This window comes from Dermacentor silvarum, chromosome 10 (assembly GCF_013339745.2).
Source record: "Dermacentor silvarum isolate Dsil-2018 chromosome 10, BIME_Dsil_1.4, whole genome shotgun sequence".
In the NCBI taxonomy this organism is placed as follows: domain Eukaryota; kingdom Metazoa; phylum Arthropoda; class Arachnida; order Ixodida; family Ixodidae; genus Dermacentor; species Dermacentor silvarum.
Genome location: NC_051163.1, coordinates 100,607,281 through 100,626,378, shown reverse-complemented (window position 1 = coordinate 100,626,378; position 19,098 = coordinate 100,607,281). Strand labels below are relative to the sequence as shown.

At 45.7% G+C, this 19,098-nt stretch overlaps 1 protein-coding gene and 1 non-coding gene across 5 annotated transcripts in view; one reads left to right on the top strand and one right to left on the bottom strand.

Annotated features, from left to right (window-relative positions):
- The window catches only part of LOC119466362 (zinc finger protein 37), a 57,672-nt gene that overhangs the window by 27,154 nt on the left and 11,420 nt on the right, over positions 1–19,098 (bottom strand). For all 4 annotated transcript variants that reach the window (XM_037726869.2, XM_049656709.1, XM_037726870.2 and 1 more), the window contains exon 4: positions 14,525–15,151. In XM_037726869.2, coding sequence (XP_037582797.1) covers positions 14,525–15,151 — 627 coding nt within the window. The remainder of the gene's footprint in view (positions 1–14,524; positions 15,152–19,098) is intronic.
- Trnat-ugu (transfer RNA threonine (anticodon UGU)) lies at positions 641–712 on the top strand. Its single transcript has one exon. It is a non-coding gene; the product is annotated as a tRNA-Thr (tRNA).

Below are 19,098 nucleotides of genomic sequence, written 5' to 3'. Positions count from 1 at the left end.
CTGATCATAAAATGGCTATGATGTCAATAGACATGTGTTATTATGATGCGTGAGAATAAGAAACTTGCGATTCCAAACTTTAAAGCCTTCAATGACTTGACAATACTGGAACATCTGGAGCAGTCATATACTTTTTTGAAGTTGTACAGATGATCTGGTACTACTGAGGAACTGTGGAAATTTTTCCACGATATGACAGCGTTTTGCATACATTTTCATTCCTCAGCTTCTAAACGTGCAGGAAAAAGAAACCCCTGGGCAACTTGGGAGATAATACACACTAAAAGAAAGCTTAAACGTATGCTATTTTATCAGCGCCCCCACGATACCTTACAGCGCCCCCACGAGGGCGCTGTAAGGTACTCATAAATAAAAGGCTTGCACCCTCAGTCCTAGTATTGAACAGAAACATGACATTAATCTTCTAGGTAAAAATCTCCGGCATAACCTGAAGACATCTAAAGATAACTTTTATAACTCAATGCTGAAACACTTTCTCAAGGAAGCCCCAGACAAGTTCAGGAGGTACTTAAATGCAATGGCTAAGTCGTGTAGCATGCACACAGACAAAAGTATCTAGGATCAAGGTTAGTTCTAGTTGTAAAACATAAATACCCCAGAAAGTGGATGGGAAAACGGCTCCGCGGTAGCTCAATGGTGAGAGCATCGCACGTGTAATGCGAAGACGTGGGTTCGTTGCCCACCTGCGGACAGTTGTTTTTTCATCCATTTTCATTTCCATTAATTTATCATTTCTTTAATTCAATTAGTAAAGTACAAGTAATTTCCCCTATGTTGTCCTTGGTGTCATTGTTTGTTGGCTTCTTATGATATGATTAATAAAAATCGGGCCCCTCGGTTCCCTTTCTTCTCATTCAATACATAACGAGGGTCTCGAATCTGGCAACATTGATGCCTTCAGGTAGCATATGTGGGTTTATTGACCAGTTGCCATCACCCAAAAAGATCAAGTGCTTGTGACGCCTGCGGCAGAAAGGATGTTCCACATCCGCTGCTATGGTTTGTGAGTGGTGGCACTGGCTAAAACTCCCAAGGTTAGTTCTAGTTGTAAAACATAAATACCCCAGAAAATGGATGGGAAAACGGCACCGCGGTAGCTCAATGGTGAGAGCATCGCACGCGTAATGCGAAGACGTGGGTTCGCTGCCCACCTGCGGACAGTTGTTTTTTCATCCATTTTCGTTTCCATCATTTCTTTGATTCAATTAGTAAAGTACAAGTAATTTCCCCTGTGTTGTCCTTGGTGTCATTGTTTTTTGGCTTCTTATGATATGATTAATAAAAATTGGGCCCCTCGGTTCCCTTTCTTCTCATTCAATACATAACGAGGGTCTCGAATCTGGCAACATTGATGCCTTCAGGTAGCATATGTGGGTTTATTGACCAGTTGCCATCACCCAAAAAGATCAAGTGCTTGTGACGCCTGCGGCAGAAAGGATGTTCCACATCCGCTGCTATGGTTTGTGAGTGGTGGCACTGGCTAAAACTCCCAAGGTTAGTTCTAGTTGTAAAACATAAATACCCCAGAAAATGGATGGGAAAACGGCACCGCGGTAGCTCAATGGTGAGAGCATCGCACGCGTAATGCGAAGACGTGGGTTCGCTGCCCACCTGCAGACAGTTGTTTTTTCATCCATTTTCGTTTCCATCATTTCTTTGATTCAATTAGTAAAGTACAAGTAATTTCCCCTGTGTTGTCCTTGGTGTCATTGTTTTTTGGCTTCTTATGATATGATTAATAAAAATCGGGCCCCTTGGTTCTCTTTCTTCTCGTTCAATACATAACGAGGGTCTCGAATCTGGCAACATTGATGCCTTCAGGTAGCATATGTGGGTTTATTGAGCAGTTGCCATCACCCAAAAAGATGAAGTGCTTGTGAAGCCTGCGGCAGAAAGGATGTTCCACATCCGCCACTATGGTTTGTGAGTGGTGGCGCTGGCTAACACTCCCAGGATTAGTTCTAGTTGTAAAACATAAATACCCCAGAAAGTGGATAGGAAAACGGCTCCGCGGTAGCTCAATGGCGAGAGCACCACACGCGTAATGCGAAGACGTGGGTTCGTTCCCCACCTGTGGACAGTTGTTTTTACATCCATTTTCATACCCATTAATTTATCATTTCTTTAATTCAATTAGTAAAGTACAAGTAATTTCCCCTATGTTGTCATTGGTGTTATTGTTTGTTGGCTTCTTATGATAGGATCAAGTGGAGGCATTTAACTCATTTTTTCCTGTCTACCATCGATGACGGCATCTTGCCTACCATCAATGATTATGCGGACAGACTTCCTATTCAGAATATCGAGATTACAGAAGAGGGCGTTTTAAATCTGTTGCTTCACGTTAATATAAAAAGAAGTCCCGGTTCTGATGAAACGCCCAAGGAATTCCTTTATAGATATGCTGAATGGACATTCAAGTTTTTAACAATAATTTTTCAATCATCCATTTCTAGTATCTCATTTCCCACTGCCTGGAAGCACGCAAAAATTGTGCCCATACTTAAAGGTGGTCCAACCTCTGACACTAGCAACTACCAACCGATATCGCTCACGACCACCTGTTCTAAAATGCTAGAACACATTGTATCAAAGCACCTGCTCACCTATTTAGATGAACATAATTTATTTTACCAGATCAACATGGCTTTCGCAAAGTATTATCCACCGTCACTCAGCTAATTGAACTTTACATGACCTTTCTAGCACAATTAATGCCCGCAGCCAAACTGATATATTTTTAGACTTTGCAAAGGCCTTTGACATGGTGTCCCACAAAAGGCTTTTACTTAAAATCAGTGTTACCTTCAAAAATTCTGCCCTTACGCGGTTGGTTCACTTCTTACCTTGCACATACAGAACAATATGTTCAAATGGGACATCAGCAATCTAGTTTATCTCCCGTGGTATCTGGGGTACCCCAGGGTAGTGTCTTAGGGCCTCTTTTATTCCTACTTTTTTATAATTGATCTGCCAAATGACATCACTACCCAAAAGATGTTTGTCGTCGACTGCATTTTGTACAAGATAATAGTCACCAGGTGATCAGGCTGACCTTAATCTTAACTTAGAGAAAATTAAAAACAGGTGCGATCGGTGGCAAATGCAGCTTAACCCAACTAAATCGGTTTTATGCCCATCTCTAGAAAAAAGAATATTCTAAACTTTTCATACAGTATTAACGGTCATGAACTTGCTCGAGTTAAACAATATAAATACCTAGGACATAAATTTACACCCGACTTGCGTTGGAATCTTCACGTAAATGAGCTTTGTGCAAAAGCTAACAAAGTATTGGTCTGAGACGTAACCTGCACTGTACAGGATTCCTACAGGTTTCCAAGGCAAAATTAAGGATATTCCAGGACTTTCCAGGACCTGTCACAGGTTTTTCAAAGACTCAAAGCGGCATCTAAAGTAGGGTTTCCTTACTCTAACATTTCCAAAAATGACAAAAATGACTAGTTTTATTGCACTTAAAGTAACTAAATGTGTATCACAACTATAATAAAAAAGTCTAGCCTTGATAACTTCTCAAGATCACAACACAAAATGAACGCGTACAACAGCGGCTGAGATTTCTGCAGTATAGGCTGGGTAAAGTTCACCAAAAATATTAAAAACATTCAGCATAGGGTTATTGCACTAAAATAAAAAGAAATAAATGTATATCCCAATGATGTTAATAATGTCTAGCGTTGATCACTTTGCAGGTTCACAACAATACCAAAAAAAAGTTCACAAAACACAGTGAATGCTCCCAACAGCTACTCTGACTTCTCCAGTATTAACTGGGCAAGTTTACCTAACATTTCCAAACCATTCAGTGTAGCCTTGCTACACATCCATTATATTATAATGAATAGATGTATATTGCAATTTTGTAAAGCATGTCTTGTCTTGATCATTTCTGAAGTCCACAATATTAAAAGTTAACACAACGAACATTCACAACAGCTACTCAGGCTTCTGCAGTATTAGCTGGGTTGGTTCATCAAACATTTCCAAAACATTCAGCATATTGTATTTTCCAGCGTATCAGACGTGCTTTTTTTGCAGAATTTTTCGTCGGTGCGTCTTATAGAACGCTAAAACCTAAGTACGTATGCCCCCCCTCCCCCCCCGGAAGAACTGCCATCAAAATCGGAGCCGATGTTGTGGCCACGCGAAGCGCGCTGGTTGACTTCATGGCTACGGGTTCTGTGCGCGCTATTGAGGTGCCGGGTTCTCGTGATCAAGTTCCTGAGCGCCATGTGAGAAGGATGGAGCAGCAACCCAAGCGGCGGTAGGCCGACCGCGAATCGATCGACTCCGAAGTCGTCGCATCTGCAGATCGCTGTCAAGATACGGCGCGCGCCGCTGCGCAAGCTACGGCGTTGCTACGAGAGTACAAGCAGCCCCCCCCCCTCCCGGGCTGCCTTCCTGCTTTCGTCCCTTGTGCGCGATTCAGCTCACCGTCGCACGCTTTCACTCGCACATACAGCATGAGGAGCGCGGGGACAATGTTATCATCCTTGGACTTTATACGGAACATCGCGACAAACACAACGGCAGAAATGCGCCTGGAGTAGAATTATATGGCACTCATGCATACGCTTGCACGTGACCCGCATTCATGGAGTGAAACGTCACTGTAACTTTTTTAAATCGCTTACGGAAAGAACAGGTGCATCTTATACACCGGTGCAATTTATATACGTTTTCTCTTTATTTTTTTCGGAAAAACTGACGTTAAAAAGGGGGTGCGTCTTATACAAAGGTGCGACTTATAGACCAGAAAATACTATGCCATTGCACTTTTATTATCACAAAATGATAATATAAACCTCCATTCAAAGGCACTGAGCATCAGCGTTAAAGTTGCTCCACTATAGCTCTCTTTAGCTTCACCTCGCACGCAAGAGTGAAAGTGGGACAAGACAGACCGACAGACGAGGAGTGAAATGAATGATAGGGTGAGGAAAGCAGCGCACTGCCAGCACCGAAGCGCGGCACGGGTCTCTCACTCCGTTCGCGGTTTGACGCGGTGAAGCCTTTTATTTTTTTCGTGCAGTTCTGCAAAACAGAACCATGTGTGCTTGCGCCGGCTCATTGTTTATGAAATAGGGAGTTTGTCAAATCGACACACTCAGTGTGCAGTGCTCACGAAATTCAAGGATTTTCAAGGAAGGAAAAACATTCCAGCACTTTCGAGGGCCTTGAAAATGCACTTCTCAATTTCAAGGGTTTTCAAAGATTTCAAGGACCTGTACGCACCCTGACTGTACCTCCCCTGAAATTAAAATTTTAGCTTACAAAGCCTTGCAAAGACTCATAATTGAGTATGCAAAAATAGTATCGGATCCCTACACCAAAAGTAGCTGTCTAAAACTAGAGAAGGTCAAGCGCCTTACTTATGGTTTATATTTATTAAATACTGCTGTTTTCTTTCTCCAACTGAATTATGTAACCTTGCAGAGCTCTCACCTCTACAAACACGTACCGAGTACGAAAGGTTTCAATTCCTGTTAGTAATTCATAACCATGTCAAAATGAGATACAAGTACTTCTAAATCAAGACACAGAAACATCACGGTACAGACACAGTATGTACATACCTCCTTCCACAGTGCACAATGACTGCTTCAGGTATAGTTTTTTTCCCAGGGCAATTCAGCAGTGGAACTCTTTGCCTGATTCAATTGTCCAAATAAAATCACTTAAAGCATTCTTGGAAGCAATACATTGCCTTATGTACCCTGATGCACCCTGATGTTCTGTACTAATAATGTTATATAATAAGTCAAAATGTGCTCTGTAATTATATTGTTAATGTGTTTCATATCAGCAGTGCTGCTTCATTTTCTTTTTTGTGCATTGTTCAAGTGCACTAATGCACTTCTCTGTTTATGTATGTTAAATCCACTCCTGTAATAGCCTGTCATATGGGCTGACAGTATTAATGAATAAAAAATAAATAAGACTAGGTATGCTCCTAAACTTGTTAGAGACCAGTCCAGCATCAAGAGTATCAATGCTTTTTTACAGTTCTTATAAAAAAATGTTGCTTTTAAAAGTAGCCAACCCAAAAATTTTCATGACACGAGCCTTCAAGAATAGCCAATTTGATGCAATGTAGCCAAACCAGGAAACCCTGTTCAAAAGTGAGTTAAACAGATTGGAAGAGTGACGAACTCCGTGTGAGGTATTCCCAGTGAGCAGCTGCAGCGCAGTGCCACAGCGCGAAACCGGTGGGCTGCCTGCGCTTGCTTAATGCGAAGGAAGGAAGTGGCGGTCACCTGATATGGGGAGTAATTTTTTGCCGTTGCATGCTTTTATCTAGCATCAGATTGGGTCGTGTGATGACAGCACGAATTCCATGTGCCTCAAGTCGGCCTCTATATTAAAAGAAGCTTGAGGCAAAGTTTTGCAATTATTAGGCTTTATTTTTAAAGAACCTTTATTCTATTTCCTCCTCCTTTTCACCACTGCAAGTTGCTTCTTAGGCCTCATTCACACAGCCGTCAAGCGCTCCGTCACGTCACCGTCACGGCATCCGTTTTCGTCAGGGGAGAGGGTTTCCGAGAGGGTTTCCGTCACCGTGCTGGCGACGGAACCGTAGAGCACCGCTCTGCGTCGCCGGCGAGCCGTTTTTAAGGGGAAAACGACTCGGAAACCCTCTCCCCTGATGAAAACGGATGCCGTGACGCTGACGTGACGGAGCGTTTGACGGCTGTGTGAATGAGGCCTTAGTGAATGCATCAAGCAGCAGCCACCAAAGAACAGCGCGCTGCCATGCCATGGTCCTGTACACAACACACAACGTTTGTCGTGCTTTCCGAACCTTCGCAACCCCAGGTACTCCCACAACTTTTACTCTGTAAAATCGTAGTTCATTTTAATAAGGTTATGACATGTGCGATACAAGTGTAATACATGATCGTATGAGAATATTTACGGTTGATTGTTTTGTTTACAGAAAGTTTTCATTGGCTCAAAGCAACAGCAGGCTATGAGAAACGCCGCAGTGGAAGCCTGAAAATTATACTATACCACTTGCTCTTCACGCTTACCAAATCAAAGCACTGGGTTGTTTTTGCACTCGTCTCCAGTGAAATACAGCCACCGCGGAACTGAGCTGAACCAGACACATCGTGTTCAGGAGGAGAGCTCCATATCCAATATGGCCACCGTAACAGCACTAGGCAAGCCATTGCATTTCATATTAAAAAATCTGTATTCCCTCTGTAGCAATCAAGGTTGCTTAAAATTCGTGGCACGAACAAATGTCATAATTAAACTTGACATTTGCATAGTGCAACATTCTAAATGACACGTGTGGGGTGCTGAACGCTGCAGCCTATACATCATTACTCATTTCATTCGTATTCATAACAAAAAGATGCAATATGTTCTTGCTGGGGCTGGGCAAATATTCGAAGTTTCAAATACAAATCTGATATCACATACTAATTATATTCGTATTTGAAAATGCACTACTCAACATTTTCAAATAAAAAGGTAATACAAGCTTTAGTTTCTGTTTCGTGGCAGAAGCCTACATGACAACTTGTAATTATTTTTTTAGTCTGTCAGTGTTTTTGGCAGTCTAGTCATGTAGCACTTTTATCTTTTATGTGACAGCCAGTGACGTCTTTGTTGCAACAGGCCCTTCTACGTGTTTCTACAGCACACAAGTCCTTCACCAGCTCTTTTTAATTTTTCCACTTTTGATCTTTTTTCATCCAACCCTTTAGTTACCATTTTTGGATAGCTAGTCATTCTTCGAAGCTTGTTTGGAACAAAGTTCTAGAGATGTTGAGAGGCTATTTATTCAGCATTTGTAATGACAATTAGTGATGTGTTTAAAAATGATTCTGATTGTCCCTGATAGTTGTCTTTTTTTTTCACGAGTCAGTGCAAGCATACGGTACCCAATTATAGTAATATAAACATTACTGCTGTATATATAGTGTACGCTATTCGATTTTCGATATTTACTATTCATACTCGAACAAAGCTGAAATTCGCCCGCCTTTAGTTTTTGCACATAACAGATAATCAATTACAGATAATACTGAAAAAATTTCATTGAAATCGTCAAGTTCCGACAACCTCAAAAGAGCTTGTTTGCGTACTCTGACAATGAAAAAGTGCCGCGCAAGGTGACCAGTTATTTCATAGTTGCCGAATAAAAGCAAGTCGTTCCCCTACTCTGCGAATTTTCGTGTTCTGAAACTCATTTTGGATAGTACGATTTTTGGATATTGACACGTATACATGTTTATCTTTCACTGGTGGCCGCTTTCCACCGGCTAACAAATGTTAAACGTTATCGCTCGGCGCAGGATGCGCCTGTATCGGAAGTTTCTAGAACGTTATCGATGCTTCTTTTCGTTGCCTGTATTCACCGACGCTTATGTTATCTGATTGTGTGAAAGACACGAATTGTCTAGAACTTTCTGGAAGACACGCGGGCATCAGGGATTAATCTGGAACCTTCGATGACTCAGGTATAAAAGCCGACGCGTCGCGCTGCTGATCAGATTTTCGATGATCGCCGACTGTGTTCGCCGCTATCGTTGGGCTTTGAGTGTAGCTTGCTTTTGTGGGCACAGGTTCGCCCAATAAACAACCAGTTTCATCATACACAGTTTTACGACTGTTTTCTTTACCGTCACTACTACGTGACATCTGGTGGAGGTGCTAGTTCGTTCATGCACCGAACGCCCCCGCAAAGCCGCGACCCAAGCCCGAAACCGGAGGACGAGACCAAGGTCGCCAAGGAACAGCGAGCTAGCCGTAGGCAGCAAGGACTCCTGCCGGAGTACGGACTTCTTCCCGAAAAGACCACTGCAATCAAGGCCAAGTCAACAACCAGAATGGGAGCACCAGCGTCCCCCATCCTGCTGCAACAACCTCGGGAGCCAACGACCTTTCGTGGATCATCGGCTGAAGACCCTGAAACCTGGCTGGAGACATATGAGAGGACCGCGACGTTCAACAAATGGAGCGACGACGACAAGCTGCGCCATGTTTACTTCTCGCTTGAAGACGGCGCCAGAACCTGGTTCGAGAATAGGGAGCGTGCACTAACAACCTGGGACCTCTTCCGAGCCGCATTCCTGGACACCTTCACGAGCGTCGTCCGTAAAGAAAGAGCTGCAGCCTTGTTGGAAAACCGTGTACAGCTCCCGAATGAGAGCATCGGTATGTACACTGAAGAAATGACTCGATTATTCCGGCACGCCGACCCCGCTATGCCAGAAGACAAGAAAGTTCGCTTGCTCATGCGGGGAGTTAAGCAGGAGCTATTCGCCGGACTGGTGCGGAATCCACCAATGACAGTCCAAGACTTTCTCTCGGAGGCTTCGACAATCGAAAAAGCACTGGACATGCGCAACCGGCAATACAATCGCCGTTCGACGCCACATTACGCCGAAGTCCAAGGACTCTCCCGCGACCTACGAGACATCATCAGGGCGATAGTACGCGAAGAGCTGCAGAAGTTGCTACCGTCGTCGCAGCCTCAAGTTGCTTCCATCGCCGATATCGTGCGGGAGGGAGGACTCCCGAATCGCCGCAACCCGAGCCGGAAGCGCTGACCTACGCCGCCGTCGCCCATCGTCAAGGCCCCCCTCCGCGCTTGCGCCAGGGCCCCGTAACGCCGCAGTTCCGACGTCCACCACCATCACCGCCAGCACGCCCGTCCGTCGTCCAACGCAGCTACCCGAGAAAGACGGACATTTGGCGCGCCCCCGACCACCGCCCGCTCTGCTATCACTGCGGGGAAGCTGGTCAGATCTACCGCCGATGCCCATACCGCGAGATGGGCCTACGAGGGTTCGCCGTCAACGCGCCGCGTCCAGTGCGGGGTGAACGACGGCGAGACATTGCTGACTACCTCGCCGGAGCCCAGTGGCAACCCCGACGACCCTCACGCTCGCCGTCACCAGGCCGCTACATCTCGCCGCATCGCCGTCAGTACACCGGTCACACCCGGGGACAATCTCCCAGCTCTTACCCGGGAAACTAAAGGCAGCAACCGATGGAGGTGCGGTTGCTGTACGACGCAATGCCGAAGATCCTCCGCCGACGATTCGCGAATCATCACGACGAGATATCAGCACGCCGCCTAGCAACAGCCTTGACAGCACTTCGCCGCCGCAAGAAGACCGGCCGACGCGACGTAGCAGCAGCGGAGCAAGCCGACGCAGCCGTGATCTGACGCCACGACTTAACCGTAATGCTAGACGACGGTCTACCGATTTAGACGTGCTCATCGATAGTCATAACGTCACCGCTATCGTCGACACTGGCGCCGACTATTCCGTCTTCAGTGGCGCGTTCGCCGCAAAGTTAAAGAAGGTGAAGACGGCCTCGCAAGGACCCGATATCCGGACAGCGGGAGGCCACCTAATAACGCCGGCTGGAATCTGCACAGCCCGAGTCACGGTAAACAACCGCACTTACCCGGCGAGCTTCGTAATCCTGCAGCACTGCTCCAGGGATGTCATCCTAGGCATGGACTTTCTAAACCAATACGGTGCAGTCATCGACTTAAGATCCAAGTCGATAACGCTTTCAACGCACAACGCAATACCACCGGATACAAGCATAAGTTACCATGCCTCTTGAATGTGCTTCAAGAACAAGTCACCATTCCGCCTCGCTCCAGTGTAATGATTTCCGTCGGTACCAAAGTGCCTGCAGACATGGAGGGCATCATCGAGGGTGATCATCACTTACTGCTCGACCATGAAATTTGCGTCGCTAGAGGCATAGCGGAGCTACGTGAAGAGAAAGCAAGGGTGATGCTCACGAACTTCAGCCCTGAATACAAGCACATTAACAAAGGCACCACGGTCGCCTACATCGACGAAATAGTACAAGCCAGCAGTGCTTTCTCCTTCACGGATTCCAGTGCACCTGCAACGACTATAATACCTGAACCAACTTTCGACGTCAATCAGAACCTTCCCAGGCATAAGAAAGAACAACTAAAAGCTCTGCTCCTGCAATACAAGGACTGCTTCTCGGCATCGTCAAAAGTTCAACAAACCCCTGTCGCCAAGCACCGCATCATCACCGACGAAAATGTCCACCCACTCCGTCAGAGCCCGTACCGAGTTTTGGCATGCGAACGTGAAGCCATAAGGCAACAAGTCGACGAAATGCTACGCGAAGACATCATCCAGCCGTCCAAGAGTCCGTGGGCGTCCCCCGTGGTGTTAGTGAAGCAGAAAGATGGAACCCTACGTTTCTGCGTCGATTATCGTCGCCTCAACAAGATCACGAAGAAGGACGTATACCCCCTCCCACGGATTGACGACGCCTTGGATCGACTCTACAACGCAAAGTATTTTTCGTCGATGGACCTCAAAACCGGCTACTGGCAAATCGAAGTCGACGAGAGGGACCGGGAGAAGACTGCCTTTATAACACCAGACGGACTGTTCGAGTTCAAGGTCATGCCGTTTGGTCTTTGCTCGGCACCTGCGACTTTCCAACGTGTCATGGATACAGTACTGGCAGGCTTGAAGTGGCAGACTTGCCTCGTGTATTTGGACGACGTCGTTGTGTTTGCCTCAAGCTTCGAAGAACACCTGCGGCGCCTTGAAACAGTTCTTCAAGCTATCAAGACCTCCAGGACTCACGTTGAAGCCAGAAAAGTGCCGCTTCGCATACGAGGAGCTCTTGTTCTTGGGCCATGTCATCAACAAGTCTGGAGTGTGCCCTGACCCACAGAAAACTGCAGGCCATCACTGACTTTCCTCCGCCCGCCGACAAGAAGGCAGTGCGTAGATTTCTTGGCCTGTGCGCCTATTACAGGCACTTCGTCAAGGACTTTTCACGGATCGCCGAGCCACTGACGTACCTCACGAAGGCCGACAGTCGAGTACAAGTGGGAGACGCCGCAAGTCGAAGCATTTGAAGAACTGAAGAGACGCCTACAAATCGCCGCCCATCCCTGCGCATTTCGACGAAAACGCCGATACCGAAGTCCACACCGACGCAAGCAGCGTAGGACTCAGCGCCGTGCTTGTGCAGAGGACTGACGGACTAGAAAGGGTTGTAAGTTACGCTAGCCGGTCGCTATCGAAGGCGGAAGCAAATTATTCCACAACAGAAAAGGAGTGCCTCGCCATCATCTGGGCTACATCAAAGTTTCGTCCCTACCTCTATGGCAGGCCCTTAAAGTTGTGAGCGACCACCACGCCTTGTGTTGGCTAGCTAACTTGAAGGATCCTTCAGGTGGCCTCGCACGATGGAGTCTAAGACTTCAAGCATTCGACATCACCGTCGTTTACAAGTCCGGGCGAAAGCACTCTGACGCCGACTGCTTGTCTCGCGCCCCCGTCGAACTGCCGCCACTAGACGACCAGGATGACGACACTTTCTTGGGACCCATCAGTGCCGACGAATTCGCCGAACAGCGAGCCGACCCGGAACTAAGGAGCCTTGTAGACTACCTGGAAGGAAGACAAGATCGTCATTGTGCCGAAGGTGTTCAGGCGAGGATTGGCATCGTTTTTCTTGCAAAACGACTATTCTCCTAAAGAAGAACTTCTCGCCTCTCCGAGAAAACTACCTCCTCGTGGTACCCACAGCATTGCGTCCAGAGCTTCTGCAAGCTCTCCATGACGACTCAACGGCTGGACACCTCGGTTTTTCCCTCACGCTCCCGAGGATACAAGAAAAATACTACTGGCCTCGCCTCTCTGCCGACGTTGCCCATTACGTAAGGACATGCCGAGACTGTCAGCAATGCTAAACACCGCCGAAAAGGCCAGCCGGACTTCTACAGCCGATCGAGCCACCTCGCCTACCGTTCCAGCCTATCGGGATGGACTTACTGGAGCCTTTTCCGACGTCGACGTCCAGCAATAAATGGATCGTCGTAGCTACGGACTACCTCACCCGCTACGCCAAAACTAAAGCCTTGCCCAAAGGCAGTGCGGCCGAGGTAGCCCGATTTTTCGTTGAGAACATCCTCCTGCATCACGGTGCCCCAGAAGTCCTCATCACCAACAGAGGTACGGCCTTCACGGCTGAACTAACTCAAGCCATCCTGCGCTACAGCCAGACACGCCATCGCCAGACCACCGCCTACCACCCGCAGACGAATGGCCTCACCGAGCACCTAAATAAGACCATCGCCGACATGCTGGCAATGTACGTCGACGTTGAACACAAGACGTAGGATGCCATCCTTCCATACGTGACCTTCGCATACAAGGCGGCCATGCAAGAAACGACGCACATGGCACCGTTCAACCTGGTCTATGGAAGGAAACCAGCAACGACGCTTGACGCCATGCTACCGGATGTCTCCGACAAAGAAGATCTCGACGTTGCCACCTATTTGCAGCGTGCCGAAGAAGGTCGACAGCTCGCCCGCCTGCGCATCAAGAACCAGCAGAGAACCGACAGCCGACACTACAATCTTCGACGACGCTACGTCGAGTACCAGCCCGGAGACCGTGTTTGGGTCTGGTCTGCGATAAGGCGATGATGACTTAGCGAGAAACTCTTACGTCGCTATTTCGGACCATATAAGATCATCCGACGTATTGGCGCACTGGACTATGAGGTCGTGCCGGACGGTATTTCACAATCACAGCGGCGCCACGCACGACCTGAAGTCATCCACGTGGTGCGTCTTAAGCCTTTCTACGCCCGCTGACGAACTTAGGTCCTTTGTTGCTTTGTTATTTTTGTCCCTTTCTGCACGCGTGGTTTTGTTTTCGCTTTCGTGTTTGTAGCAACGGGACGATGCTTTTTAAGGGGAGGGTATTGACACGTATACGTGTTTATCTTTCACCGGTGGCCGCTTTCCACCGGCTAACAAATGTTAAACGTTATCGCTCGGCGCAGGACGTGCCTGTATCGGAAGTTTCTAGAACGTTATCGATGCTTCTTTTCGTTGCCTGTTTTCACCGACGCTGATGTTATCTGATTGTGTGACCGACACGAATTCTCTAGAACTTTCTGGAAGACACGCGGGCATCAGGGATTAATCTGGAACCTTCGATGACTCAGGTATAAAAGCCGACGCGTCGCGCCGCTGATCAGATTTTCGACGATCGCTGACTGTGTTCGCGGCTATCATTGTGCTTTGAGTGTAGCTTGCTTTTGTGGGCACAGGTTCGCCCAATAAACAACCAGTTTCGTCATACACAGTTTTACGACTGTTTTCTTTACCGTCACTACTACGTGACAATATCGTGTTCCACTTCCCACTTTCCATTAAAGTTGTAACGAGATTCCACTGTAAAGGGCAGTAATAGATATAACGATGTAACCAAGTAATTTTATCTACCATTAAAACTTTATAACAAGGTTGTGGCAGCCAAATTACTTCAAGTGTATCAACAATGTGTGATTGGACTGCACAAGCTGTGCAATTTAAACTAAGCTAGCACTGTGAAAAAGGCTGTGATGTCCGCTTCCTGTAAGCAACCTATGTCATACTTTAGGAGCTAAACCAGAGAAATCTCGATGTAATGAGAAAGTGCCTCACCTGCATGCCCTTTGATGTGAAGAAAAAGTGTTGCCTGGTACTTGGTCGTAAATGGGCACACGTGGCACCTCAGTTGGAGCGGCTCTTTGATGGCAGGAAAGTGTGCGAGACTCACACGTGACTTGTAACTGCGTGGTGCAGGCTGAGGCGACTTCCTACCCTTGTCTTTGTGCAGTGATTTACTGCTGTCAGAGGCAGACGTTAGTGAGTCAGTGTCGTCATCACTCACTGCTTTCTTCATGGCTCTGACATGGTGCAGTTTCTTCACTGGTTCGAAGTCTACAACTCTTCTGCTTTCACTCGAGTCACGTTGGTTGTTGCTTTTTTCTGATGTCTTCTCTGGAGTGGCTATAGCAGCTGCACGTTGACTGTTGCTTTTTCCTAATATCTTCTCTGGAGTGGCTGCAGCAGATGGACGTTGGCCGTTTCTTTTTTGTAATGTCTTCTTTGGAGTGGCTGTAGAAGATGTATGTCGGCCGTTGCTTTTCTGTAATGTCTTCTCTGGAGTGGCTGTAGCAGATGGACTGGCATCAACATCTTTGCTTGCCATTTCACCGTCAGTGGAATCATTCTCACTCTCGTTTCTTTCCTTTGTCTGACTTGGTGCAGCTTGTCGTAAGGATGCAGCTGGAAGAGACATAATATGCACTACCAGCTATCACCACTAAACATTGTATTGATAAAATACACAGAGGCAGGAAAATGTAGAAGACGTGAAAACAATATGCAAAAGGATCAGGCATTGGGTTGCACAGTATGGTTGAGGGCAACCATGCATTTGTATTTCATAGGAATGATAAAACTAAAAACATCTCTTTCACGCCTGACTGGTTCAGTTAAAAGTACATTCAGTGCAGTTTCTTGGATCTTTCATGCTTACAATAAGCTGAATAACAAACTCCCACTTACATTTTATTCTTTCATATACAAGTCTTGCTATGAACTTGTTTAAATAAGTTTTATTTTCCTTCAAAAAATTATTTCAACCAAGTGCAACGACCCAAAGCACTTGAGCATCTCTTCTGTATATGGTTCAATATTTATATTTTCGCACCAAGCTGAGTAGCAATGCCAAGACAACTAGAATGTCAAAAACACATATTTGCTTTCTCCTAATTAAGGGTAGAGGAAAAACTTTTGAAGCAATTTAGCCAGAACACACATGGAAAAAGCAACGGTGCCTTAGCACGTGGACTAATAAAGGCTTATTACATCGGAAAAGAATATATTTGTATTAGCAATATGTCAATGACACTGCATGGCAATGGACATCAGTTCTTTGCATGTTTTTTATACAGTCGACTTCCATTAATTTGACCCTCACAGGACCAACAAAAATGATCGAACTATTTGGCAGGTGAAATTAAACAAGATGCAAAAAAAAAAAAACGCCAGTACACACTGATGGTTCATTTGGCAGTATTTGCTCGATTCTAACACGCCCCTGAATCAAATGTGCGGCCACTTTACATGTGTTCAATGCAATAAACTAACGTAGAAATGACATTAAAGCTCCTAAAGGAAGTAGAAATTGAACGCGCACCCGATTTTTTAACAAGAACCATTGTTGCAAGATGGTGGCCGGTTTCTTAAAGTCAACTTTGCCACACAGTTTTTAGTTACCTTTACCGCAATACGTACGTGTTAAGCGGCAAAGCATGCTAATGTTGCGAAGGCACCTTTGGTTTCGTGTCCGAATGCACCACGCAGGTAAATTTCAGACCAATTTTCTTTAAGAACATAGGTGCATGTTAGAATTGGGTAAATACCGTAATCAAACACTGTGAGCTACGGTTATTGGTAAAAAATCTTCCTAGGGCGGGCCGAAAATAGGTGTTTTCTACAAGAGATGACGTGTGTTCAATGCATTCACTGTCCCATAGCTCCGCCGAACAGACACTGCCACTAAAGGGGTCACTATCGGAGTCACCAAAAGGATCACGCATGTGCGTTCTGACTAGTCAAGTTAGAGTTAACCAGCAAAGGCCAATTTTAGGATCAAAATAACGAAAGTTTGAGCCTATGCAAATAAATGCATTGGTGCCAGCCTGGACCTTCGGCCAGGATTGAATTAAGGGAGGTCACCATCTTCAAAAACTTTAAAAAAAATTATTTTCTTGCATTTAGCATATTCAAGAAAATTAAGCAAAATGAATTGGGTCGTTATCTTAAGCTGTTCAAAAGTTATGACAACTTTTCCAACCCTCCGAAACCGAAACTTAAGGTTTCTGATTCCACAGCATCTGCTATCTCGTCATAGATGTCTCTTCGTATACATATTACGTAATGTTAATTTGTTTACGTACGTTCTAGAGCTGTTGAATGAATTTTGTGGGACATCATGCTTTATATTTATTTAAAAATTTTCACAAGACGGTTGTGGGGCTCTGTGGCACTCTGTTGTTTACATTGCGCGCACTTGATTTGGTTTGCGTCTGCGTTATCTGTGCCATCTGTGCTTTTTCGTACGTCATTTCGAGCTTGGGGATTTAGTTCTAGCCCTTCAAGGAGAAAGTTATAGTACTCCATAAAATATGGCAAAGTACAGGATGAAGAGGAAGTGCCAACGCAGTGACTGTCGCCATGTGAGGAAGGCCGTATGTGAGTCAGCTGAAGATGCAAAACGGCCCAGAAAAAAATGTGCTGCAGCTCGCTAAAAAGGACGTGCTGCTTCCAAGGAGGGCCCAACTTATGAGTCTGGTGTATCTTAAACATATGAATGTTTTTTAATTACATTGGCATTCAGTTTCAATCTTCAAGGCCATTTTTCTCATTACATGATTTTTTGCACCCTACAGTTATGTGAACAGTGATAACTTGCCTTCTAATAAATATTTTCACATAAAATTTTCTGTGCTATTTCTTTATATATGGAACTGTGCATTCAAGCACAATGACTGAAAACGAGCAGTAACTTTTTATACTATGACCGACTGTGTGAAAAACAAACCTGCTGGATATCAACTTTATAAGTCTTTTTATGATAACATACGTTAGCTTCGAGATACGGTGATTGTAGTGGTTAGATGCACAGGTTATTGTCCTCATTGCGTACCTGCCAAGTCGTGTTTAAATCGCACCTACTGTTTTGTACGAGGGCCGATCGAGAAATAAGGTTCCCAAAGAGCTCCATCCGCACAAGAAGGTGCAAGGTGAAATCCGGCAACACCACTGTGCGTAGCTGTTCCCCCACTCCCGATTCCGCCCGGCCGCGCTTCCCTGCGCCGCTCAGTCTTGGCTTAGCAGCCATCCCGAGATGGAGGTGCCCATTGTTGCTTCCACCAAGTGCGAGATTCGTTCCGTAATTTGCTTTTTGCACGCCAAAGGAACTTCACCCGTGGATATTCATCACCAGTTGACACAGGTGTATGGCGACAAGTGTATGTCCGTTCAACACGTCCGAAAGTGGTGCAGGGAGTTTAGTGCCGGTCGGAATGACGTCCACGATGAAGAACGGAGTAGAAGACCGTCAGTTTCAGAGTTGATTATCGAGATGGTCCAACGCGAAGTGTTCAAAACAGGAGGATCACCGCATTTGAACTTGTTCGAATTCCTGCTAGTTTTCACAGTACAGTGGAAAGGGCTTTGAAAAATTACGGTACCACAAGTGTTGTGCTCTATGGGTACCGCGTCTGTTGACACCAGAACACAACGAGAAACGCCTTGCCTGTGCTCGCCTGATTCTTCAACAGTGTCAAGAAGATAAGATGGATTGTTGGATTCCATTGTTACGGGAGACGAAATGTGGGTGTTTCATTTCACTCCCGAAACGAAACAAAAGCCCAAACAGTGGCGTCACTCAGGGTCACCAGCCGCAACGAAGTTCAAATAAACTTCTTCTGCTGACAAATTCATGGCCAGTGGGTTTTGGGATCATAATCGATACTGCTGATCGATTTCATTGAACCTGGGACAACAATCAACTCAGACATTTATTGTGCAACACTAAGAAAACTTAGGTGAACTATCCAGAACCGCCAGCGAGGACGACTGACAGCTGGTGTAACGCTGCTTCACGACAATGCCCAACCTCGCGTGTCCTGTCGAACCCAGGAACTTTTGACAAATTTTGGGTGGACTGTCATGCCTCACCCACCGTACAGTCCGTGCCTTGCGCCTAGCAATTATCACTTGTTCCCCAAGTTAAAGGAACACTTGAGTGACACATGTTTCCGGAGCGACAAAGTTAAAGAAGTGAAACGCTTCCTCAACGGTTGGCGGCGGAGTTCTACGACATTGGGATACTGAAATTGGAGCACCGTCTACAAAAATGCATAGAAAAAGATGGCGATTGTGTCGAAAAATTAACCAAAGTGTCTTATTTGTAATGATGTACATTGCTATGAGAATACGCAATGTTGTCTATTTGTAACATTGATGGGAACCTTATTTCTGGATCAACCCTCGTAGTTATGACTGTTGGCGCAACAGGCATGTTTTGGCACATTTTGATTTATATAATTTTTTTGTTTACATTTTTAGCAATTTCATCATTTTAACGTTTTAAACTACCTAAGCTTTACAAGCCAAAAATATAATTGTAACTTTTGGACTAGAATTGTAAAATTTTGTAG